Source organism: Hypomesus nipponensis, chromosome 25 (genome assembly GCF_054491055.1).
Source record: "Hypomesus nipponensis isolate SF chromosome 25, ASM5449105v1, whole genome shotgun sequence".
Taxonomy (NCBI): domain Eukaryota; kingdom Metazoa; phylum Chordata; class Actinopteri; order Osmeriformes; family Osmeridae; genus Hypomesus; species Hypomesus nipponensis.
The window spans coordinates 6,409,802-6,433,866 of NC_140385.1; the positions used below are offsets into that span (position 1 = coordinate 6,409,802).

At 47.2% G+C, this 24,065-nt stretch overlaps 4 protein-coding genes across 5 annotated transcripts; 3 read left to right on the forward strand and 1 right to left on the reverse strand.

The window, feature by feature from the left end:
- Nucleotides 1-4,485, forward strand: LOC146222095 (F-box only protein 24-like). The gene is made up of 10 exons (XM_084691689.1): nt 1-169; nt 271-351; nt 755-938; nt 1,194-1,468; nt 1,685-1,922; nt 2,222-2,380; nt 2,792-2,913; nt 3,184-3,315; nt 3,483-3,653; nt 4,004-4,485. Exons 1-10 carry the CDS (start codon nt 92-94, stop codon nt 4,340-4,342), a joined length of 1,779 nt encoding a protein of 592 aa, XP_084547815.1. The 5' UTR covers nt 1-91; the 3' UTR covers nt 4,343-4,485.
- A 351-nt stretch (nt 4,486-4,836) lies between these two features.
- Nucleotides 4,837-10,145, forward strand: LOC146222096 (zinc finger MYND domain-containing protein 15-like). 2 transcript variants are annotated; one of them, XM_084691623.1, is made up of 14 exons: nt 4,837-4,991; nt 5,303-5,567; nt 5,739-5,988; nt 6,129-6,329; nt 7,127-7,287; nt 7,391-7,549; nt 7,644-7,736; nt 7,839-7,955; nt 8,134-8,222; nt 8,530-8,631; nt 8,893-9,022; nt 9,436-9,494; nt 9,585-9,745; nt 9,874-10,145. In XM_084691623.1, exons 2-14 carry the CDS (start codon nt 5,303-5,305, stop codon nt 10,064-10,066), a joined length of 1,980 nt encoding a protein of 659 aa, XP_084547749.1. In that variant the 5' UTR covers nt 4,837-4,991; the 3' UTR covers nt 10,067-10,145. The 2 variants fall into 2 exon arrangements, with proteins under 2 accessions (XP_084547749.1, XP_084547750.1); XM_084691624.1 differs by having other exon boundaries at nt 5,303-5,561.
- Nucleotides 10,146-10,653: 508 nt separating this feature from the next.
- paqr9 (progestin and adipoQ receptor family member 9) lies at nt 10,654-13,922 on the forward strand. The gene has a single exon (XM_084691948.1). It carries the CDS (start codon nt 12,183-12,185, stop codon nt 13,374-13,376), a length of 1,194 nt encoding a protein of 397 aa, XP_084548074.1. The 5' UTR covers nt 10,654-12,182; the 3' UTR covers nt 13,377-13,922.
- A 3,170-nt stretch (nt 13,923-17,092) lies between these two features.
- pcolceb (procollagen C-endopeptidase enhancer b) lies at nt 17,093-22,656 on the reverse strand. The gene is made up of 9 exons (XM_084691497.1): nt 22,559-22,656; nt 20,914-21,022; nt 20,470-20,728; nt 20,214-20,338; nt 19,393-19,529; nt 18,541-19,196; nt 18,327-18,407; nt 17,613-17,783; nt 17,093-17,497 (listed from the first exon to the last, which is right to left on the reverse strand). The coding sequence occupies exons 1-9, from the start codon at nt 22,648-22,650 to the stop codon at nt 17,367-17,369; spliced, it is 1,761 nt and encodes a 586-aa protein (XP_084547623.1). The 5' UTR covers nt 22,651-22,656; the 3' UTR covers nt 17,093-17,366.
- Nucleotides 22,657-24,065: the final 1,409 nt, after the last annotated feature.

The following is a 24,065-nucleotide window of genomic DNA, read 5'->3' on the forward strand; positions in this document are numbered from 1 at the left end:
ATTTACAATCAGACCGTTGGACACAACAAGCAATAAGTGTGCCATTTATGTTGAACTGGGGAATACTATTTCCAAAGGTTCGTCCAAAACAATGTCGGAAGCTTCAAAAACGCTGGAGATTAGGCTCCGGTCACGCTTCTATGAGAGACAGACCGGAACATCACCAAAGGTCAGGAGACAAAACTTAGAAAAGTCAAACATTTGAGAAAACCATATCAATTGAAAATGTAATTATTAATTCATCTGTTTGATTTGTCCAACTAAATCTAGCGAAAGAAAAGAAAGACTATCTCTTCAACTCTTGAGGAAGCACAACATATGGCATCCATCCAGTCCTTGCCACCTGAACTAGTGAGATTTTCAGATTTCCTGTTTTCCACATGCTGGGCACACTGTCCTCCACAGACATGGGGCTGAAAGGACTATTCATCTAAAATAGTTACACATTATCAACTATGATTAACATTCTTGTTTGTAACTAATGGGCCTTTGGCCAAAATCCAAATGTGTAACACATTTTGTAACTCAACTGTGAGGTCAAGATGAAAGGTTCTTATACAAAAATTGAGTTCCAGTAAGGGTTGACATTTGAGACATATATTAATATGTTACTGTACATTTTGTGTATCTGAACTACATGAAATCTGGATATGACACTATTTAGACCCTTGTTTCCCTAGAAACCATCATAACTCAAAATGGATGACCATGTCACGTGTGTTGTGACATCTGCTTGTTTCTGGGTGTTCCACAGCTGGAGGAAGTACTGAAGCAAGTGTCCGTTACTGATGTCATTTCCTTCGGTGCCACCTGCCGGGCATTCCATGATCTGAGCCTAAGCCCCGCCCTCTGGAAACAAATATACTATTCCCAAGTAGCCAGGCCATACCCCTTCAAGGACGCGCCCCCTGACTGGCGAAGGGTGACCATCATGAAACGTGAGAGAGACCAGCTGGGGATTAAGTGTAGCTGTTTTTATAAACTGTGTTGACCAAGAACAAAATCACTCCAAAAAGTGACCAAACAATAACCTCAACAAAAGCATTCACTCTGAGTTTCCAGCAGTCAAGAAAACAACTTTGACAATAGTCCATTCCCACAAACACACCCTCATTTCCACTCATTAACTGAACAAATCTCTCCCCCCCCCCCGTCCCCGCGTTCCCCCGTCCCCGCGTTCCCTCACCCCACAGACACCCAGAGCCTGCTGATGCAGCGTCTGTCTCCCGGTAGCTCCAGGGGGAGTCCCCCGTACTTTCCCGGCAGCGTGATGCGTGCCAGCGGCCCGCCCCAGGCCCTGGGCTACCGGCGGGCGCTGCCCACCAAGGACCACCAGCTGCTGTGGGACCAGCAGGGCACCATCTTCCTGCTGAGCAACGCAGAGCCGGCCCTCAGGCCGCAGGGCCTCGGCACCGGGCGCCTGGAACGCCACAGCTCCAGCCACGTGCTCTGCCAGGGCGCCAAAGACGTGAGATGGGGGGCTGGGTTTGGTGGGGGAGGGTAGCTGTGGGGGGTGGCGGGCTGGAGTTGGATTAGAGGTGGGGGGTTGTGAGGTTGTACTGTGGAGTAGTATATTATCTTTTTTACGTTTGAAACCTCCAAGATACCCCCAAAATACCCTGACATGTGTTCAGTCTGTCTAACCTGGCTCTCTCCTGTCATCTCGCACCATCTCACCCCTCAGTTTTCCGTGGACCCCCGTAGTGACGTCTCCTGCCGCAAGTACATCTACGTCCTGGTGACCCGCTCCAGCCCCGCCCCCGTGGGCTCCGAGGGCCCGCCCCCGCGCTACGATTGTGTGGAGGTCTACCAGCAGGACATTAGGACCAAGGTGTTTCGCATGACCTTCCACCCCTCCCTCAGCTTCACCCAGATCCGCGTCATGGGCTCCGAGGCCCACAGGACTCTGCTGCTGCTCACTGGTCAGTACGAGAACAGGAAGTCTCTCTGATTGGCCGATATATAAAAAGTTGCTATATTAATTAACTAACCCTAACCCTAATTGATACATATAAACTCAGACATATGGTTGTTTCCACATTGCGTGGTGATAAGCACACTTTTTCAACTGCTCACTCGCTTTCCTCCTCTCTCTCTCTCTCTCTCTCTCTCTCTCTCTCTCTCTCTCTCTCTCTCTCTCTCTCTCTCAATATACGTTCTGTCATTTTGCTCCCACCGTTGTTAAATATCGTCTCCCCCTCTCCCTCCCTCCCCGTCTCAGCCACAGGGAAGGTGTACGCTCTCTCGGTGAACGAGACCCAGCTCACCACACCACCCTCCTACACAGTGCAGCTGGCCCTGAGGAAGGTCAGCACCTCTCTGCCCAAGCTGCCCATCACTCAGATCCACACCAGCTGCAGGAGCGCCCTCTACCTGACCGGTACAGAACAGCATTGAAAAAAATACATGGAAATGGAACAGCATACTGTAGCACGTAAAGATACAATACAACACAAAACAATACAACTCAATACAAAACAGTTCAATCATTATGTTTACATTACATTTACATGTATTCATTGAGTAGACGCTTTTATCCAAAGCGACTTCCAAGAGAGAGCTTTACAAAAGTGCATAGGTCAATGATCAGGAAACAACAAGATAGCCCCAAAAACATTGCGGGTAGTCAAAACATGAATAATACATTGTGAAAAGCAAATAAGTGCCAATGAGAAGAAACATAAGAGTTAAACAAGTTACATTTAAACAACATGAACCCTCAAAAGTGCAAGTGCAAAAGTGCATTTACTCCAAGACTGCATGTGCTGACCTGCTCTCTCTTCTTTCTCAGTGGAAGGTTCAGTCTTCATGGAGGTGCACTCTCCAGGCGTCTACCACACCCTGTTTGGAACCCAGCTAGGCTACGATCCCCGTGACATCCATGTTCCTCTGCCCCTCCGTCTGCCCTTTAAGGTACTGGTACTGTGCACAATCACACACAAACATTTTGAATTCAATCTTCAAAGTCAAATAGTTGATTTCTACAGGTTACTCGCAGTGGTTCTCAAACCTGGCCCCCGGGCTCCCCTGTCCTGCATGTTTTAGATATTCCCCTCCTCCAACACACCTGATTCAAATAAATGGGTCATTATCAATCAACAGAAGCCTGATAACAAACCTGTTGTATTCACCCTCCCCCTCCTCTCCTTCTGCTCCTCGACCTTTGACCTGTGGTGCTGCCAGGTGGTGAGGTGCTCTCTGGGACTGAGCCACCTCTGTCTGCTGGATGACTGTGGGCGCATGTTCATGCAAGGGAGCAACCGCTACGGTCAGCTTGGCACCGGAGACAAGATCGACCGTGGACAGCCCACCCAGGTGTGTGTGTGTGTGTGTTCGGGTCATCATTTACACTTCCTATTCACTGGTTCCAACAACTGACCGACAACATTTGATTTTGATAGAATTGAGTCCTATACTGACTGTAGCTCCGTCGTCACATCCCAAAGTTAGTCATCTCTTCCATCACCTCTCCTCCTGCCCAGGTGCTGCTGTCTCTGATTCCAGTGGATGTGTGGTGTGGGCTGAACCACTCCCTGGCCCTGCTGCAGGCGGAGTCAGGCTCCAAGGAGGTGCAAGGGTGTGGGTGTGGAGCGGGCGGCCGTCTGCCCGGGTGCTGCAAGGGCAGCGCCGTGTTCGTCAAGCTGAGCGTCAGGGTGAGTCGGCCTTCTTTTCGTCCGGGATGGAAAAAAAACATTGTTTTGGTTCCAAACACTTGAGCTGTTCTGACATGAGATGTTACTTAGCTTGTAACTCCCCCCCCCCCCTCTGTGCTCTGTTCTGTCTCTCTCTCTGCTTCCCTCCCCATACATTTCTCTCTCAATTCCGCTCTCTCCACTTCCTTATTCCTCTTTCCCATTTAAAAATCTCTCCCTCATCTGGTTCATCTCTTTAATGCTCTCTCCCTTTCTTCTCAAACCTCCTTCTCGTCCACTCCCTCCCTCCCTCTTTCCCCTATCTTCATCCTTTCTTCTTCTACCCTTCCCCCCTCCCCTCCCTTCCTCAGGTGCCCCGCACCACCCGTTCCATCTGCTCGTCCCAGGACCTCCTCTACCTGCTCACCTGCCACGACGTCGCGGAAACCCCTCTCTTCAGCCGGCCTCGTCCCCCAATCCAGCTGGCGAAGCGGGAGGCCAGCGAGGAGAAGGCCGTCCTGCAGAGACAGCTGTGCCTGATGAAGAGCAAGGGCCCCAGCGCCGCCGTTGGAATGAAGATGTTGCAGGACGCAGTGCAGAACCTCATGACCCTGTTGAACCCAGTCCACCGCAACTTCCTGGTCGATGCTCTGGGTCTCATCCAGAAAGCTTCTGAGAAAAAATCCCCTGGAATCATAGAACAACTATGAGATAGAACATCATAAGTGATACTGGTTACATGGTTCAAAAATGTATCTTTATCACCACAGTTTATGGAGTAACCTATATGTTTCAATGCTATATTGAATGACCAGATACGCCACAAATTATTTGTTCTTTTACTATAAACTTTTCTGCAGATTCAACCAGAGTGGATATGCTTTATTTTGTAATATTCATGACTTTCACGAAATACTTTTTTTTTTTTTTTTTTTTACAGCAGCATCCAAGATAAATGTTAAAGGATAAAGATCCTTAACACATGTTTCAATGTGCTTTTCCTCTGATCACTGGTTCAGTTCATCAATCAAATCGATAGATTTAAGAAGAGAAAAGAGCTACTAAGAACATTAATCCTTTTCTAGTCACCATAGACCATTAGGCTATACAGCATGCATATAAAGGTACGAACGTTCTTTCAACTGGAATCTTCAAATGGAATAGGCCTTTTGCTCCATTAGTCTCTTCTACTTTCAGAAAATAACATTCTTCTTAATTACATTCGAACTTTAGATTAGGTGTGTTGATAGTAATCAGATAGTGGTAGTAGACCTTTTTAATCGACCTCTAGTCTTGCGTTTTCTAACCTGAGATAGTCTTGACTTTTTTTGAAGGTGTTTATCATATTTAATTTCCAAGGTAGGCTAAACCTTGTCAGCACAATATAGCTGTAGGCCTATGCAGTTGTAGTCGTGATTCCATCTAGCACAAAACATTTTTTAGCGATTTTTTTCGAATTGTTTTGTTTCCCTCAACATTTTGGCTGCAATGGGCCTCTATAAATAAATAGAGCATATAGGCTAGAGCCTCTATATGGCCATTAAAATGCGTTGATTGAAACACGGCGTACAACAAACACGCAAATTGTCAGGGCGTTGAAATGTCAAAACATTTTGGTTGCATACCGTCTTACAAACAAGCTAAACTTATTTTCACATTTACAACCTCAGATGGAGTTAGTGTCCGGGTACCGTGACCCCTTGATTGAGTTCTCGGAGGCCATGGCGCAATGGTACCGCTGCTTCCAAACCACACGTAACGGGCGCAACCGGGATAAACACACGGACGGTGAATTTTGGGGTTACGGCTTTCCCCGCTACCCCGTGGACCGCTCACCGTACTGGATACTGCACCTGTTAGACTGCACGACACCTCCTCCTGCCGCCAGACCTCGGCTTGAGCAAGCTAATGTCGACCCGTCCGAACTGAGTAGGTGTAAGTATGCTTTTAATTGCAAAATTGGTTCCAACACATTTAGAGTTAAGGAATAACATTCAACTTGGTTTGCTCTAAAACGCAATCCTAAAGGCCATAAATCCACTTTTAACACTACCTTTCTCCCCTCTCCCCTCTGTCTCTCCACTCTATCCCTTTGTCCCCCCTTAGTGAGCAGCATCGGGGAGAGTATTCTGATGGTGACCGACGCCTCTGGCTTGCCCCTGGGCTTCGACGTCCTACCCTGCGGCTGGGCCAGCTCCCTGGGCGGGGGCGAGGTGGCGGGGGGAGACGGGGAGGGGATGGTGGGGACCCTCCAGAGGATGGTGGGGCTGCTGCGACGCTGCATGGAAGCCCCCATGAGCGGGGGCCTGCCCCGGAGGCCCCTCACTCTGAGAGTCAACGACCGGAAGCTGCACAGGTACTTAGGAGAAGGGTGTGTGTGTGTGTGTGTGTGTGTGTGTGTGTGAAGAGAGAGATTTACGGGTAGGCCCTTCCCTCCTAGTGTTGGTCTCCCTTCACGCGTCTCCTCACAGCTTTGTGTGGTCTCTCTTTTCCCAGGTTGCTTAGCCGCAGTAGCAAGGCCCTGTCCATCCTGAAGGTGGCGCTGTGGCCCCAAGCCCTGGGGGGCTGGGACCCCGCGCAGGTGGAGGGCGAAGGGGGGCAGGCCGCGGAGGCCGAGACCTTTAGCATGCGCTGGCCCCCTACACTCTACTGTCACGTGTGTAAGAAACACTCATTCCCCAGTCAGCTGAAACCATGGTGAGGCAAAGTGGAGGAGAGGAGAAAAAGAAGAAATGATTGCAGGATTCTGAGAGTCAGGGAGAGTGGAGAAGGGAGGGGGGGGGGAGCTAGCGAGAGAGGGAGAGAGAGTAGGGAGCAAAAGAGGGAAAGATTGTGCTCAAGTTAAAACCCAGCAGTCAGCAACTTGACACGCCTTCCAGTCCAATCTTTAACGTTCAGAATATTGGATCCGTTGGCCCTCTAGGGGATCTCAGTCCAGCTTTGCTGACCATGGCTCTCCCACCAACTGTGCCTGACTAGCCCAGACCTGCTACTCAGGCCCATTATACAGCCACCGCATAGGTGCTAGCATGCTAAAGAGGCTTTAGATTAGCAGAGCCAGGTCTGTTGAAACAGATGGCGGAAGAGTTCTGATAAACCCTCAGCGGGAGGCTGGGTTTAAAACTCAAGGTCACTTTTCATTGCAAAATGCTTGTAAGCACTTTTCTCTTGAGGTGTTTCAATGAAGGAAGTAGGTCAATGTGTCTTGCTTTATGACTCAGTGCTCACTAACCATCTCTTGTGCATTTCCCAACACTGTTTTTAATTATTTCGTACTTTTGACCATCATTTGTCTGCCCTTCTGTCTTGGCTTGTTTTCATTTGCCTGTTCCGGGTGGACAAATTACTTTCACTCTTCCCACCGTCTCTCTTTTTTCTGTCCAACTGCCTCCTCTTTTGTCTTTGACACATTCTCGCTCTCTTTCCGATCCGCTCTCTCTGTCTTTCCACCCTTTTCTCTTGTTTTCTCTGCCCCTCCCTCCCTTATCCAACAGCTCTCAGTGCAAGGCGGTCCTGTACTGCTCCGACCAATGTGCCCACTCAGACCGGACCCGTTGCCCAGACGATACTAGTCACGAGCATTGGTGTGGCAAGCTGGCCACATTCATGGCCAATGGGCCCCTGTTGACAGACAGCCCATTCACTTATGCCAAAGGTACGGCGGGCTGTGCTAGACTATATGGCTCTTGCTTGTAAAAGTGGGGGACGAAATTGGTTTCAATTTGCATCTCCCCCTTTTGTCTCCCTTGGTTCCACAGCGGTGGCGGCTCATGACTTTGATCTGGAGCACTTCCTGTTTATAAACAAGCTGGACTGTGGTTACTGGGTCCACTGGAGTCTGCTGGTGCGCTCCCCCCGCTACGAGCTCCACCACAGAGTGGAACAGTCCAAAGACCCATACCCCCAGTGGCTAGCAGGTTGGTACGCCCCAGCGGCCAACAGTCCCCAAACAATTACAGTGTGTCGTACTACTAGTGTATTTTGATGTGTTATGTTATGTGGGCCGAGCAGGTCACAGGGAACCCTATGGACCGTTGGTTAGGGAAGGAGAGATCTTGCTTTGTAACCCAGCCCCACGTCCCCCCAGTCTCACCAAACCACTGGGTAAGGCACAGACCAGTTATTACACAGGATCAATCGTTGGGTCTTTCACTTTAAAACACGAATGTTTGCCTATAGTCTGCCTTTCTTTCTGTCTATACTCAGTGTCATGGCGTCAGTACTGTGATTGGAGAGGCCTTGGCTTGTCGTCTCTCGTTGCTCCTCTGCTAAGTTCCCCTCTCTCCATCTACTACATCATCACCTCACTGGTGCCCAAACATTGTGAGTGTGTGGGTCTGTACGTCTGTGTGTGTGTGTGTGTGTGTGTGTGTTGTGGACATTTAAGAGAAATGCCAATATCTATATTTTTTTTACCTCAGTATTTCAACGGGTAGAAATAATTTGAGACATGAGTTGAGGACACATTCCATAACTGTGTCCCATCGCCCTCTCCCCTTAGTTCCGGAGCTGAACATTCTGAAGAAGCAGTCTCTGAAGATTCATATCATCGAGTCCTACAGGGAGTTTCACTCTCTTGTGGTGTTCTGGGTGAGACTCCAAGGCTGTCATGGCTCTGCTCAGGCCATCAGAGCACTTCTCCTAAATTAGTCTGTGTGTGGATGTATGCATGTGTGTGTGTTTTGGCTTCCATTCCCTGAATGACTGTTTCTACTTTTCCTTTCATTGAATGTGTGTGTGTGTGCCTTTTCAACTTTGATCTTCCTGTGTGGCCAACTATCTTGCCCGAGCATCAACCTGGGCAGTAACGACACAGACGAAAAATCCAACCCCTTGGAACGCAATTAGCCAATCATACCCCTTAATCTCTCTTCCCCTAAACTGTCTTTTCCAATAGGAACTCTCCATGCTCCTGCCACACATGACCTTTGAACTGGTGTTCATTGGGGAAGGCCTTCCCGCTGAGAGTGATGAGGTGCAGCTCTTTCTGCAAAAGAAGGTGAGCAACCCCCCTTCCTCTCTCTCTCTCTCTCTCGCTCGCTCTCTCTCTCTCTCTCTCTCTCTCTCTCTCTCTCTCTCTCTCTCTCTCTCTCTCTCTCTCACACGCACACACACACACAAGGATGTTTACCTACTGTGAGTAATAGCATCAATAGAAGCTAAATAAACTGGTTCCCATGAACTGAAGCAGCCAATAGAAAGTTACCTATGACACAGAAGTTCATGTTTGACTTCTCACACTGCGTTGTAACTGATCCAGAATGGCACAGTGACATTCGTGAACCCCAGCTTGACCCCAGACGAAAAGGTTGACAGGCGGAGCCTCCGGGTCAAAGGTTACCGCCGGGCCTATCACATGCTGCAAGGGCCCAAACCAGACCTGGTGATAGGTAAGGACAATGTTAGATGCAAAGCGTGTGTGGATATTCCTATGGAATGTTGCAAACAGGATTTTCACGTGTGTTCGCCAGGCGTGTGTACGTGTTGGTCGGTGCCTTCAGATGTGTTTTATGGAAAGTACATGTGTACGTAGCGTTACTGATCTCCGACTTTGGCGCGGTCATTGTCGGCTGTTGAATAGAGGGAAGGAAGCTGCGGTTCCCCTCCCTGAACTGGAGGTCGTTGTTGTTCCATGGGGACTGTATGATCTCCCGGAAAGCAGGGAAGCGTTTCTCAAGATGACTGAAGAGAGGAGATGGACAAAGGCAAGGACAAGTGTATGAAGTGACTAGAGGACACTGACTCACATAGTGTGTGTGTGTGTGTGTGTGTGTGTGTGCGTGTGTGTGTGTCTATTCCCCAGGCTTCAGACCTATGATCCCACTTCATGAGTCTTGGCTCAGCACTCTCCCAAGGCTACAGGTAGCACACACACACACACACAGGGGAAAAACACACACACCAAGACCTCCAACAGGAACCATCCCAACCAGCTCTCCACTGTGTTTTCAGTCTTTGCGGGTGCCCGCCTACTTCTGTGAGGTCAGCGAGCTGAGCTGTGAGTGCAGCCTGCAGGTGATGAGCCAGGCCACTGGGGGCGCTGTCTCAACACCTCACATCAACCCCTTCCACTGCCCTCTGCGCATCACTGGAGGAGACAACATGCTCCCTTGGTGAATAGCTTTACTCTCTAGTTAATGGTAAAAGTTCGGTCACAGTTGCGGGTAAAACGAGTGTCTTATCTCTCTCTCTCTCTCTATCTCTCTATCTCTCTGTCCCCCTCTCTTTCCCTCTCTTTCAGGTATTCCAATGCATTTATCTTCCATCTTGTGTATAAGCCCGTAGCTAGTTTCTTACAGCGGCCTATGACAGCCAATTCTGAAGACACACCGCTACACGATGAGCCAGCCAATCGGCCGCAGGAGAATCCTCCAAAGATGACGCGCAAGGAGAGGAAGCACGCAGCTCGCTACCTGCCTCGTAAGCGCAAATGAAATGCGCGCACGCACGCACAGAAACTTCAGAGTTTTTCTGAAAATTTTATAATTTTTATTAAAAAGTGACTCAGTTAAAAATTCCAGTAGCAGTCTTGACTTGTTTATACACACGATCATACACGGTGGTTTTTTATTAGATTGTTGCAATATTTTATGACTGTCTTTGCCCAGACATTCATCTAAACCCAGAGGGCAATTTCTCTCAAGAGCCTCTCTGGAATCACATGACTGGACATGACTTGTTAAGTGTCATTCCATTTTATTTACACTAACAGCGAAATGTATGACCATTTATTTTAAGAGAAAGATTTCACAAGCAAAGCATATTCGTGTGTCCTGTCTAAAGCATTAAAGCAGATGGAAGCTGTCTGGCTTACTCCCCAACACTTGCCACCGTAGGGGAAGTTACTTTGGAAAAACTGTTTGTCAATTATTCATAAACACAAATGGTCTGTTGGAGCTTTTGTAATACGTTTTTATAATCATTATATTGATTATAGGTCCTGAGGACCTAAAGGCGCTGACGTCAGAGCTTTCAAATGGAAAAAAAAGTGCTGCTGTTCAGCTTTCGTGTCAGTGAGCAAGTGTGCTTTTGGCTCGCAGCCACACACAGCGGCGAGAGAACAGTGCAGAGAGGGGTAGGCTACACACAAACGGCACCGGGATTACTTAATACCGACGTACTGCGCATTTTAAACAGATCACGGCGGTGTTTGAGACTGAAGTGTAACGGGACAAGTATTTCTACAGAACAATGTTGAATGACCTGGGATACTCATAGGCTACTGTACACGTCATTCCAATGCAGCTATCTTGCTCTGATCGTATTTTGCGCGCCTGTCAAGGACGAAGAGGAACAGAAAATAGAGAAGCAGACAGTTAGAAATACTGAGAAACGAGTAGTGTGTGCTGACTGATTATTGTGGTCTGTTGTATAGACCCGCACATATCTCACTGCTTTCAGAGTAACCAACCGGCTCGTGGAACAGAAAAAGCCGGCCGGCGGCACGGGACTACTGTGATATGTAGAATAACGTTCGATGAATGCTTTTTGCTACAACCATTTTTACCAAGAGGATCAAATATGAACGCACTATTTGCCGACTCTGTTCATGCTTTTCATTTAGGTCAACCTGCTTAAAACGAACGTGACCGTTTTACTGGACTACGGGCTAGCATAGCCTGCCTTTAATCCGTCTCTACACACATATTATAACGGAATCCATTTAGCAGTATACAGCCTTGTGAAAGCCGAAGTTAGTAAATGGATATGTCATGTGAATTCAAGAGTAAAGGACCATGAATACCAATGGTCTGAGTTGTGCGGAGTTCCTCAGATAGCCCCACGCTTATGTGTGGCCCACATGACCTACTTTGACGGAGAGAAGGTTCGCTAGGATGTTCTCTCGAGGACCCGACCGCTGTGTAGTACAGGAAACAACTGAGGTGTGAAGTACAGATGAACTTGGATGACGCGGAGAAGTAGCCTTGTCTCTGTTCTTAGATGACCGTTTTGTCCGTTGCCTATCGGAAACATATTTAAAAATTGGCTTTATTGAAGGAATGTAATGTAAGATAGTTAACCTTATCTATGTTAAATACCACAGGGCTGCAAAACACGATGAAATATTAACCCAGTTGTTGTTGGATGTGCTGTTGACCTTTTGTACTATTCTGCCTAAGGCTAAGGGGGCAACTGAATGGAAAAATTAGTACAAGTAAGGAGATCGACCTTACCCTATTTCCTGGTATCCTGTATACTTTGTCACATATTTCTGTACAGTTTGACATTAAACTTCAGCTAACTCAGGAAATACTTTGAATAATGACAGGCCCTTTTGGTGGGGCTTTACAGGTGACAGGTTATGGAGCATGCACAGTAAGAAGCCCTTAGCACTGCAGTTGAGCTCTAAGGTTCTAAGAACAGGACAAAAGCGTTACAAGCAGTCTTTTCCTTATCTAATCAATAGTCACCACCTGTTACATCGAACATTATGTAGTCAAGCAATAAACAGATAACTACAGTGTAATTACTGCATTAGGTAAACCTTTAAAATACATTTACTGAAGCCAACTCATCAATATAGACCGTCCTGCCTTTTGACCAATCATCATGATGCTCAACTGTGGCCATTCTGGTAAGTCTCTGCCCCTCCTGAGGCACACAGACGTCCCTCACCGGGTGACAGAGTCCTTCATCCTCTCCGGGTACCGCTTCCCCAACTACAGCCTCCGGGACTGCCTCAAGTCAGCCTTCCGGCCCACCAACGAGACCGGGAACTTCTGGACTCACTTCCTGCCTGTGTTTGTGTTTGCCTTTTACTTTGCGGAACCGTTTGGTTGGGAAGGCGCCCCCCCTGGGGACAGCCCCTTCTTCTACCCGCTGTGGAACTACTTCATTGGGGTGTTCTGTCTGCTCATGGCCAGCAGCATGGCCCACCTGCTGAACTCCATGTCCCTGGTGATTCGAGAAGTGTGCTTCTTCGTGGATTACGGTACTATCAGTGCCTACACCGTCGGGTCATCGCTGGCGTACTACTACTACATCCATCCCAGAGCAGGGATATTGGATTTGGGGGTCGGAGGACTCAACGAAACGTCTGCCCGCCTTCCGATGTCCTCTTCGTCCTCCTCCTCGGCGCCCGCGTGGACTGCTCTACCTGAGTTCACCGTGTTCTTTGAGGTCCTCTACATCCCGGGCTCGTGCGTGGTCGCCATCATCTGCGTCCTGGCGTGCTGCAATACCCGCCAGCACTGGAGGACCTACCGCTACGTCATCCGCACCCTGGTCTTCCTCCTCCCCTTCCTGGTTTCCTCCACCCCCATCTTCTACCGCCTCCTCGCCGCCTCGCCATACCCCGTGGCGTCCTCCTCCTTCGCCTCGTCGGCCTCCATGGCGCTGTACTTCTACCGCCACTGCCTCTGGCTGGTGGTGTCGGCCCTGTTCAACATGAGCAAGATCCCCGAGCGGCTGTCGCCGGGGCTGTTCGACATCTGGGGCCACAGCCACCAGTGGTTCCACTGCTGCACCTTCCTCTCCATCCTGGACGAGCTGCACATGATCAAGGCCGAGCTGAGGGCCGTCTTGCTCCATCCGTCCCTGGTGCTGAGCCCCGTTGTGCCGCCGCCACGCCTGCCCGGCCCCACCGTCGTCTCCACCTACGGGGTGATGGTCCTGCTGCAGGTCACCATCGCCTCCATCATCGCCTGGTTCTCCTGGGGGGCCAGTCGCATCTACGGGCCGGAGAGGGACCGGCTGGAGGAGGAGCAGCGCATGAAGGAGGGCGCCGACAAGAAGTGCCATTGAGCTTCGATACGTTCTAACGTTTGCGGATCAAACGTTTTTTTTTTTTTTTATGACTTTGCACTTAGTAGAGCCATAGATGAGGGGAAACGCACAAATACGATTAAAAGAAGGCATTTCGTCATAGGTGTTTTTCTTTTATGTGGATGTTGGCTGTTGTCTCCCAATTGTAACCACGTTCGCTGTGCCCCCCAATGCTCAAGCAAGTTAATAGAGAGAATTTCGTGTTAGGTGCTTAGTCAGGTTTACCGCAGGATAGCTCCTTTGCTAGGTGTATTCTGCAGAACTCTGTAGGAAGTTTCTCTTCCTCTAAGGGTTGGGAAATGACAGTGTGTTCTAGAACAGAGGAACAATACCTTCCCTAAGGGGCTCCTTTAGGTTGGAGAACAGCAGAGCTGTACAGAAATCCCTTGGAGACGCCTGATTCTTACATAACCTGTGAACAACGGTGGTTAAATGTCAGCCTTTTGTTGCACACACTTTTTGTCTCTCTCTCTCTCTCTCTCTCTCTCTCTCTCTCTCTCTCTCTCTTCTCTCTTCTCTCTTCTCCTCTCTCTCTCTCTCTCTCTCTCTCTCTCTCTCTCGCTCTCTCTCTCTCTCTCTCTCTCTCTCTCTCTCTCTCTTCTTCTCTGTCAAACGCACACAAATGCTACACACACACATGCCCATTTCCTCTCTGTTTCACATGAACGGTTATAACAGGAAGTGGGGAAGCTTAAGTAAGCCCAGTCAACACCACAGACGTAGAATTGTCTTATAAAATGCACTTTGTTGAATCTGCCCCTATCCTCCAAATGCACTGTACTTTTTTCTGTCTTCGCAGCGATTGAGTTGTCCTACAAACGTAATGTACTGTACAATGATGTACTGTAAAGCATGCTATTCGACGTACAATTATGACATGCATTATTACATACTACATGTGTTAACAAGTTGACCTTTGATTTTCTAAACCTAAACCTCAGGTTTTTATTGCAATCTAAACTCCACAGATTATTGTAACGCATGAATAGCTCTGTACTCTCTCTGTACTTTCTTTATGAGGATGACAAGTGAAAAGTGAATGGGCCCTTTCCCATGTTTAGGACCCCACCTTGTAGGATGTCTGTGTAGAACAGAAGCCATAGTAGAGTATGGAGGCCTTTTATACAAAGCCATTACTGATTGTCTGATTAAGGTTGATATAACGCCATGGGCTTCCTGGATAGATTTGGACACACCATGTAAGGTTTCATCCAGGTGTTGCTGTGGAAATACCAATAACCAACCCACAGATCTATTGATTAATGAGACCATCTCGTATCTGCATGAATTAATTAATACCTTTCTGTATTTTTGATGGGAATATAACCACTAAAGTGGTTTATTTAGACTTTACTTGAAACTCTGTTGCTATTAAATGTGAGTTTTTTTTACTCAAGATTATATTCTAATCTGCCCAAATATGTTTGGGTTTCCTCTAAGCACTTAATTGTAGAAACTGCTGTTTTGTTTGTTGGCATTTGTCTTTCATGGCAAGAAGATATTTACAGTATTTTCCACTGTAATCAGTAAGAGTTTGAAGGTCTGTCTTTAAGTGAGCTTGATCATGTGCAAAATTGTGCAAGATTGTGATCAGGTGTGTTTATAAAAGAGCTAGTAGAGTTAGACCACCTTGACTCTTGAAATTGAATGGCAGCATTTTGACTGGAGTTTCTCTGGAATGGACTAGAGCCATTCTAAGGTTGCTGAACTTGATTTATGTCTTTGACCTTGAGAGAGTTGGGACTGTCTCACACTCCAGGTTTGTTTGCATAGTGGACTAGGTCAGTCTCCTATAAAAGAGATTAAAGCATTGTCAAATATATAATAATGTGGAGAAAAAAAACAACGAGGCAATGTGGATATTTTATGCCATGTCACGTAATCGTTTTATGTCGTGTGTACTTTGTCGGAGTGTTTAACTGAATCTGCTGCAGTCTACTGTATGTAGTGTAATCACACGGCCTGTTGTAGCTGTTTCTAAAGCCTGTCTTTTTTGTCCGGCTCCATTTTTGGTAAAAATCCGACTCGATGTGACTATAATAGGCCTATATCTGTGAGTTTTCAAAGCACTTATTGCGCGTAGAGAAAATACTTTCTAACCATTTTCTAATCATGAGAGGTAAAATAATAAAAGTCGGTACTGTCCCAGATCCAAGCTTTTTCCTTGTCGTAAGGTGTCTGTTGTTATGGTTTCCTGCCACATCACAACACCACAACATGTGCGGAACGTCAGTGCTTTCCATGAACCTACTTCACTCAGTGTGGGGGATCATGCCAGAAGTTTCATGCATTCAGGCAACCGTATCAAGTCAAAACGAAATGTTGACTCTTTCCCTGTCGTTGCCATTTATTTTACAGTCTGTCAAGACTTGTAGACTTGAATGAAATCAGATGTTAAAGCAGTCAGTTGGTATGTGTAGTCTAGCCTATAAATGTTGCTGTAATGTTGAACTAATGTTTAAACTACAGACTACCTGTAGGCTATTAATATTCTCAGGTGAGAAAGACCTGAGAAAGACCTGTGATTTATACAATCTAATGATTCAAATGTATATTTATATTTTTGATTAGCTTGTGATGTTAACAAGCATTGCTTTATCCCTTGCACAATAATTACAATGATTAATTTCCCTTTCCTGTGGCTTAAAATGCCCTTGCAAATCAATTAATTGATTGGATGAAGCAAATTGAATAAAGAAACAAACAAATAACAAATATGTCCTGTATTCCTCTGTGTGTTTGTGTCAAGGCAGTGAAAGTAACACTCATTTAAATGTTAGCCAGTGAAGCTTTGGCAGTTTTGAATGATTTAAATTTTGATTCAAATTTTTGAAGCCCAGATTTGCAGGTACAGTGCCCAGGTTAGCCTGCCTTCATGCTTTGTGTGAGTGTACATAGGTGTTTTCTGCTGTGTCAATGCTGTAGGAAACTGCAGGAGCAGCTGGCCATTATGGTGTTGTGTCACACACACACACGCACACGCACGCACACGCACACACACACACACACACGCACGCACGCACGCACACACACACACACACACACACACACACACACACACACACACACACACACACACACACACACACACACACACACGCTCTCTCCACTCCCACTCTGCCTTTTTCCATTAGTCCCTCTCTTTATCTCTGTCTCTCTCTCTTTCACTATCTCTCCATCTCTCTTTCTCACCCTCTTACATTCTCCATCAAGCTCCCTTTTTCCATCTGCCTTGCCGAAGACAACTGATCTGCGTAACATGAGATGGGTGCACAAACAGGGGCGATCGACAGAGGACAGAAATAGAGACGGGTGCAGCGGAGGAGCCGGTGATGAATAATAAATAAAAGAGGAACATGAACAGGTAGTCTCACAGCCATCTCTCCTTTCATCATGACAGCCGTCCAGCTCTCTGTGTGTGTATGTGTGTATGTGTGTAAGTGTGTGTGTATTTGTGTGTGTATTTGTGTGTGTGTGTATCCCTCTTGTGCCAGCACTTCCTCTCGCCAGGAGTGACTTAACAAGAGGGAGAAACCAAACCCAAACATATCACTAGGTGGCGACACACACCATATTTGCAGTGGTTGCAAAAGTGTATTTTTTTGTTTGTTTGCCACAAACAAGTTCACCACCAGAGGTAGATGTTGACTTTTTGAGTCTGTAGGGGGGGTCGTTCTTCAGTTATACATCCTTTAATCACAGAAATATCATTTATATACACATACAAATTTCCATATCTGAGTGTAAAAAAAGGGAAAATAGAAAATACAAGAACAAATGCATGTTTTCTTTTTTTTTCTTCTTTTTTTTTACATGAGGTTATGTTATCAACCTGTCCCTTATATAAGTTTGACCAATTTAGACTCACTATGTTTCTCGTTGCTGTTTTTGATATTGTTCCTGCTCGGTATGAGGAGTGCGAGGCGTCAGATCACCCCCCCGCAGTGGCTGCTGGACTGGACTGTGAGGTCAGCAAGGTTTGCGTGTGAGACTGGCCAGTGCTTTGGCGTGGATCGCCTTGTACAGAAGGGCAAAGCTGGAGGGGTTAAGAAGGCCACGCCCCTCCGCATCCACCTGACCCATCAACACGTAATTGGCTCCTGCAAGAACAGAGGGAACAATCAAATGTTAGCTTTGAGTATGTGTGAATTCACGATGGACGTGTGCATGTTTGTGTGTTTGCATGGACGTGTGCGTTTGGGATTGCGTCCTTACCTTTGCGTAGACCGGGGCATTTCTTACAGGTGGAGGTCACCGTAACCGACGAAAGCGGTCCTGATTGGGTGACAGCCAAGCGACCAGTCTTGTAAGCCTTGATGAGGGACACTTCCACTGTCACGCTGCCCCTCACACCAGGGAGAAGGGAGGTCACCTTACCTGTGATCACTGGAAGAGGGGGAAAAAAAGAGAAAGAGAGGTAAAGAAAGAAGGAAAGAAAGAGAGTGAAAAGAAAGAGGGATGAGCAGAAAGAAAGAAAGGCACCTGCACCGTATCGTCACAGCACTTCCTGTTTCTGTGAGTCAGATAAACACAGGTGACACATTCTTTAATACTTTAATACGTATGACACAGCAACATCTTTTGATGGTGTAAAATTACAGTAAAACGCTCCATTAACTTTAATATGTCCAAACGGATGGCTCCCCATTGTTGGGTGAGACTGTCTTTTGAGAATGGGCCGACTGCCACTGTCTATGTAATGTCCCCTCCGTCTCTTCACGCAGAGAGAGGGGCTCTGTAGCAATGGCAACGCTCGAGAACAACTCAAGCTGTGCCGTCGAAAAATGGTGCGTGAGTGGGTGAGAAAAAGAGAAAGATTGGAGAAAGTGTGTCATCAGAGAGAGCGATAGATAGGTGATAGTGGAAAAACAGGGGAGGAATGGAAAGTCAAATACGTGAAAGGTGATTGAGAGAGAGAAAGAGCCTCACCAAAATCGTTTGGGCAGAAGTTGGACTGTAAAGTGCCAGTCCGCTTACAGGCCTGCGTACACTGCGGGTTTACTGGTTGGGCTGAAAACATCATGCACACACACACACACACACACACATACAAACACACACACCATTAGCTCAGGTACACATGAACAAATGTGTGACATTGACCAAAAAAAAAAAGAAAAAAACGTGACGTCTTAACACTCACATTTGGCAGCAGGTTTATTGGCAGCAGGTTTCTGGGCAACAGGTTTCTTGGTAACCGTCTTGTTCTTCCCAGGTTTGGCTGTCACTTTAGGTTTGGTCTTTGGTTTAGGAGTAGGTTTCATCCCTGTTCTGGGTGTAGGCTTGACACCAGGTTTAACTCCAGGCTTAAGAGGTGGCTTCACTAGCTTGACCCCAGGTTTGGCCGTGGGCTTGGCTTTAGCCTTCATTCCAGGTTTAGGCGTGGGTTTGGTCTTGGTGCTCGGCTTAGAGGTTGGCTTAGACCTCGCACCAGATTTAGTTGTTGGCTTCACTCCGGGTTTAACTGGTTTGGGCTTAGGGGTAGGCCTAACACCAGGTCTGGCTATAGGTTTACGTGGAGGGGGCTTCACTGGTGTTCTCACCCCTGGCCTGGTGGCCAGTTTTGGGGTAGGTTTCACCCGGAGGCCTGTTTTGGGTTTGGGGGTTGGTTTGGTGAGCTTGGGGACGGGTTTGGGGATTTGGGAGCCCGAGTGAGGTCCGTGGAGGGTGTCCCCCCCGGCCGTGGGGGTCCGGGACCCCCGGGGAACGCTGGAGTAGTGGGCCATGAACCCATCTGAGGTAACACTGAGGTCAGAGACAAACTGGACCAGGAGCTCGTTCCCATTGGTCACAATGGTTCTGGGAGAGAGAGAAGGAAAGTAAAGGAAGGGGAAGAAGGAAGAGGACCCGAGATATTAGATAAGAAAATGAAAGAGAGGGAGGGAGAGAGAGGGGAAGAAGCCGATGTCAGTAGGGGATCTAGGTACTGTAGTTCTTCAGAGAAAAAACATGCACCATGTTACCACAGTGTGTGTGTGTGTGGGGGGGTTGTTACCCTGGGACCCGGTCTCCACAGTACTTCCCAATGCGTCGGGAGTCATCCCTCTCCCCACCGTTGAAGAAGGCCACATAGTCATAGCGACAGTAAGTGTCGGCCTCTATGTCAAGCTTCTGAAATTTGACCTCGATCACCTGAAAGACACGACACGCTCAAACTAAAAGCCCACTCGACATGTTTACCGCATGGCTAATCAGCAGTGTACAGTGGACACGTACGGTGAGGTAAGGGAAGTTAAAGGAAGCACGTGTTATAGTTTTACAGTAATATGTTTGACCCTAGATGAGTCTGATTTCTGGAATACAGAAGGGCTTTCACCCACTGACTTTACCCCGTCCCCCATTCCCCTCTCTCTCTTTCCCTCTCTTCCTCACACACCCTTCTCCCTCAATAAGGTCTTTCATTAATACTTCCATCACAGTGCCGCAGTCAAATGGCGAGTGAGCACACACAGACACCCACACACACTCACTCGGGAACCCAAGTTTGGACCTTCCAGAACATTTTCCTGTGAAAGGCCCCTATACCAGTGTTTATGTTTCTCTCCCTCTCCTCTCTCTTCTGTCCCAAACACACCTGACTCAACAAGGCCTTAAAGATCAATGTATTTTTCTGGCACAACAAGGCCTGAAAATATTTACGAATAACATCAAGTTTCAATGCACCAGTTGTTGTGTGAGGCGGCAACAGGCGTGCATACTGTACATACTGCGTTAGGATTGGTTTAACAGAGAGATGTGAGCTGTAAAGTTGTGTTTTGATTGGTTCAAATTTGATATTGGAGCTGCACAATAGAATTGGATTGGTTGATGCCTGACGTTGCTGGGCTCCACGGAGATGTGCCAGGAGCAGCTGATGCCTGCTGGGTAATCCGAGTTGGGCCAGTTTGGCGTTTTGACAGATCCCTGAGACTTTGTCAGTCTCCCCCCACAGAACTGGTCCTCTGTGGGGGGGATGAAGACAGAGAGAGAGATGAGGAGATGAGGCTCGAAAGAGCCCCCATCATTGACCACACAGAAACCCAACACAGAGGATGGAGGGAAGCCGAAACCAGAGACAGGGCTGACTCCTCACCGTCCACGTGAGGCTTCCCCCCGCTGAAATAAGCCACGAAGCCCCTCCCCCCGGAGCTGGCGTCAGACACCATCTCCAGCATCATGGTGTTGGAGGTGGAGAGGAGCGCCCCTGGCCGGAACGTTCCGCAGAAGCGGCCCAGCTTCTGCACCGTGTGGGAGTGGCCGTTGTAGACGTCCAGGTAGTCGTAGCGACACGTGGGGTCGGCCTCCAGGTCGAAGAGGCGGAAGGAGAGCATGACCACGTGGCCCTCGGGGACCTGCGGGGGTTATTATGGGGTGTTTGGGGGGGAGGAGGGGAGGAGCAGAGGAGGAGAAAGGGCTGAGGCTGGGGTGTGGGATGCGAAGGGTCAGCGTCTGTCAGTGTTAATGGTATTTGTTGTGTGGTTGTGTTTCAGTGGCCTGTCTGTTAGAAGGAGGAGGACAGCGTATTGTCCTGACTCACAGTTATGTACCAGGTACACTTGCTGTTGGGTTTGTACTGGCTGGGGAAACCCTCGCTGCCTACAAAGCCTGAGTCAGTCACCAAGTGGCCCCCACAGAGGAAGATAGGCCTGGAGGGAGGGGGAGAGAGAGAGATGGAGAGAGAGAGCGAGAGAGAGAGCGAGACAGAGAGAGAGACAGAGAGAGAGATGGAGAGGTCAAATGCTCGAAGGATCTTGCATATCAGTGCCCTGCTGAAGATTTGAGACGTTAAGTTTGTGTAATAGCAGCTGCAGACATTCTGTGGAAGAAGCCTACACACACACACGCACATGCACATACACACACACAGTTGGGGTCTGTTCTCTGATTCTGGGAAGGGCCTACAAACTATTAGCAAGGAAATGTTTTTGTAAAGGTTGATTCAATCCAGGGCTGTAACACAAAATATATATATACGTATATATTGTGCGTTGTGGATTATACCAAAACACACATATGTACCGTACACACACATGCTCAAAGTATGCCATATGAACACTGTAGCCAGACAGAGCACATTTAGGAAGTGAATATGTCATATGGGCATCATCATGGAGAACATGGGTGCAGTCTGAAAGCTTGGAACACAGAAAGCACACATGCGTAGTTATATAACCCTGTTCAGGAAACACACACACAAACATGCATGTGCTCACACGAAAAAGACACACATTGATCAAAGCTATGGCACAGTCTTTAAAACAGGTCCCCAGACTTGTTAATGCAGCTTTTGCCTAAGAATAAAGATTTAATGGTTAAAAACCAAAGAAGCTCAAAGCTGGTAGGCGACTGTGGGTTTGAGTGCTGTGTTGTCTGATAGCGAGCACACACATGCGTGCACACACACACACACACTTACACACACTCCTCCTCTGCTGCCTTGCCTGTATATTTAAACCCTTCTTCTGTCCAAAATCTATTTCTAAACCCCCCATTAGAGAACACATCTTCAGATGACCTTAAGAAGGGTTGACAAGGGGAACATGACGTTGTGTGCACAATGAATACTTAAGGTTTAAGCGCATGTTCACACACACTCACTAAGATGCATTGGTATATAGAGAACACACAAGATGTTAAGAGTCTTCGAGAATACGCTACACGCTCATACACACATGCTCCACAGATCCAGACAGCATTGCATTGGGGTGAACCTGGTTTTGAAAACCAACATTGGTCCAAAATCCCAAACATGTCTGTGGTTCAGGGGCCCTCTCTGGTCATCTGCTGCTGGCAACCTACGCAGCTCACAAACTACTGTTTGGTCTGTTGCGTTTGTTTATGTCTAATTTAACGTGGAATTATAACCTAGATATCTCACACCTTCCAGAGATCTAATCCCACTCGGACAAGAGTTCAGAAAATCATAAGAAAAGTTCTTCTTCTTCTGAATTGTTATTTAGAGAAAATTTGAATTATGTAACATATCTTCAGAGAAGGTGTAACACTCGAGAAGGGGTGACAAGTAGACTCTGGCATCATGTGCAGAATGAAAACACTGAGGTTAAAACATATCACACACACACACACACACACACACACACACACACACATTGAGAAACCTTGGTACATAGCGGCAGGATGTCAACAGTTTTCAAACGAGCGCAACGCGCAACAAGACTCACCTGGTGAAGTTGGTCTGACCTTGTGCCTGGGTCCATCTCAGGGTCAGGGTTAGAAGATAACAAATGCCCCACACACACACACTCAACCCCATCTTGACGTCCTCCTAGTCCCAGAGAGAGAACTATCCAGAAAAAGAGGGAGAGGGAAGAGAGGAGGCAAGGAGAAGGGAGGGAGTCTGAGAGCAGGAGCTGGGAGAAAGAGGAGGGTCATTATAGTGGTGGGAGTTTTTCATTTACTTCTTGTTTTGTATGTGTAAACGTTGTGTTGGTTTTGATTTGTTTCATTTTTCAGATATACTTCTATTGTTTTTTAACAATATTTAGTTCCAGTTTTATTTTTAACACTTCAGATATCCATTTGAATTATGGAATAGACAGATCAATTTCTACAAGTTACACAACTACTTAAAAATAAGTTAGCTTTTTCTGATGAAAACTGAAAATGTTGATGAATTTATGACATTTTGATTGATGAAAGCTCTGATATTGTAGTTATGCACAGTAATGGACCATGCCAAGTTGTGTGCAAGGGTGTTTTACAGACAGAGAGACAGTGTTTTTTGTATAATGAGCACTTCACTAAACTGTTGGCTACAGGTAGGGCACACCAACCTAAAAAAAAATTGCAAACCGCTGAAACCACACACAACCTTCTGTAGAGCAAGCACTCACAGTATGGAGGAAGCTTATGGGATCAAGGAAATGTTTTCATGGGTAAATAGGGGGGAACATTAAACTTAATTCTCCATGATACACATAGTTAGACAATTCTGTCAAAAGGAATGTTTTTTTTCCAGTGAAATCATTATAGTTTAACTTATAAAGGGAAATAACTAGATGCCTAAATACAGTGCATTCTTCAACATATTTATGTAATCTTCTTTGAACCCTTTCATTATGGAAGAACCATTTATTCTTGAGACAATTATCTTAATCTTCAACATCAGAGTGAAATGACTTCATAATCAAATGTGTCTGTATGTGTGTGTGTGTGAGAGTGGATGTGTGTGTGTGCGTGTGTGAGTGGATGTGTGTGTGTGTGTGAGAGAGTGGATGTGTGTGTGTGAGAGAGTGGATGTGTGTGTGTGTGAGAGAGTGGATGTGTGTGTGTGTGTGGATGTGTGTGTGTGAGTGGATGTGTGTGTGTGTGTGAGTGGATGTGTGTTTGTGTGTGTGAGTGGATGTGTGTGTGTGTGTGAGTGGATGTGTGTGTGTGTGTGTGTGTGTGAGTGGATGTGTGTGTGTGTGTGTGGATGTGTGTGTTGGTGGAGAGGAGTGGTGCCACTGGCAGGGCATGCCTTGGGTCTTTTCTGGGCTCTGGTGGTCACCTTGGGTGGAAACCACAGTGAGTGTATAAAAGAATGTGGTCCAGAATAAAACTGTGGTCCTGCTTCTCCTTCTCTCTGGATTCCAGCTCAACTGTTGAGGAAAAGGACTTCAGAGCCTTGGAAACAGAAGCTGGTTAGCAGTCAGATCATGACAAAAATCTAAGAAGTCTTGAGCACAC

Excerpts from the sequence above, each read along its gene's own strand:
- pcolceb (XM_084691497.1), bottom strand. The coding sequence starts at position 22,650 with ATGGGGTTGAGTGTGTGTGTGTGGGGCATTTGTTATCTTCTAACCCTG. Across the intron at positions 19,530-20,213 it reads TCTCCGTGGAGCCCAGCAAC|GTGATCGAGGTCAAATTTCA; the intron begins GTCAGGCATCAA and ends CGTGTCTTTCAG. Across the intron at positions 19,197-19,392 it reads TGTGGAGACCGGGTCCCAGG|AACCATTGTGACCAATGGGA; the intron begins GTAACAACCCCC and ends TCTCTCTCCCAG.
- paqr9 (XM_084691948.1), top strand. The coding sequence starts at position 12,183 with ATGATGCTCAACTGTGGCCATTCTGGTAAGTCTCTGCCCCTCCTGAGG.
- LOC146222096 (XM_084691623.1), top strand. The coding sequence starts at position 5,303 with ATGGAGTTAGTGTCCGGGTACCGTGACCCCTTGATTGAGTTCTCGGAG. Across the intron at positions 6,330-7,126 it reads CCCAGTCAGCTGAAACCATG|CTCTCAGTGCAAGGCGGTCC; the intron begins GTGAGGCAAAGT and ends CTTATCCAACAG. Across the intron at positions 7,956-8,133 it reads CTCACTGGTGCCCAAACATT|TTCCGGAGCTGAACATTCTG; the intron begins GTGAGTGTGTGG and ends CTCTCCCCTTAG.
- LOC146222095 (XM_084691689.1), top strand. The coding sequence starts at position 92 with ATGTCGGAAGCTTCAAAAACGCTGGAGATTAGGCTCCGGTCACGCTTC. Across the intron at positions 1,469-1,684 it reads TCTGCCAGGGCGCCAAAGAC|TTTTCCGTGGACCCCCGTAG; the intron begins GTGAGATGGGGG and ends CTCACCCCTCAG. Across the intron at positions 2,381-2,791 it reads GAGCGCCCTCTACCTGACCG|TGGAAGGTTCAGTCTTCATG; the intron begins GTACAGAACAGC and ends CTTCTTTCTCAG.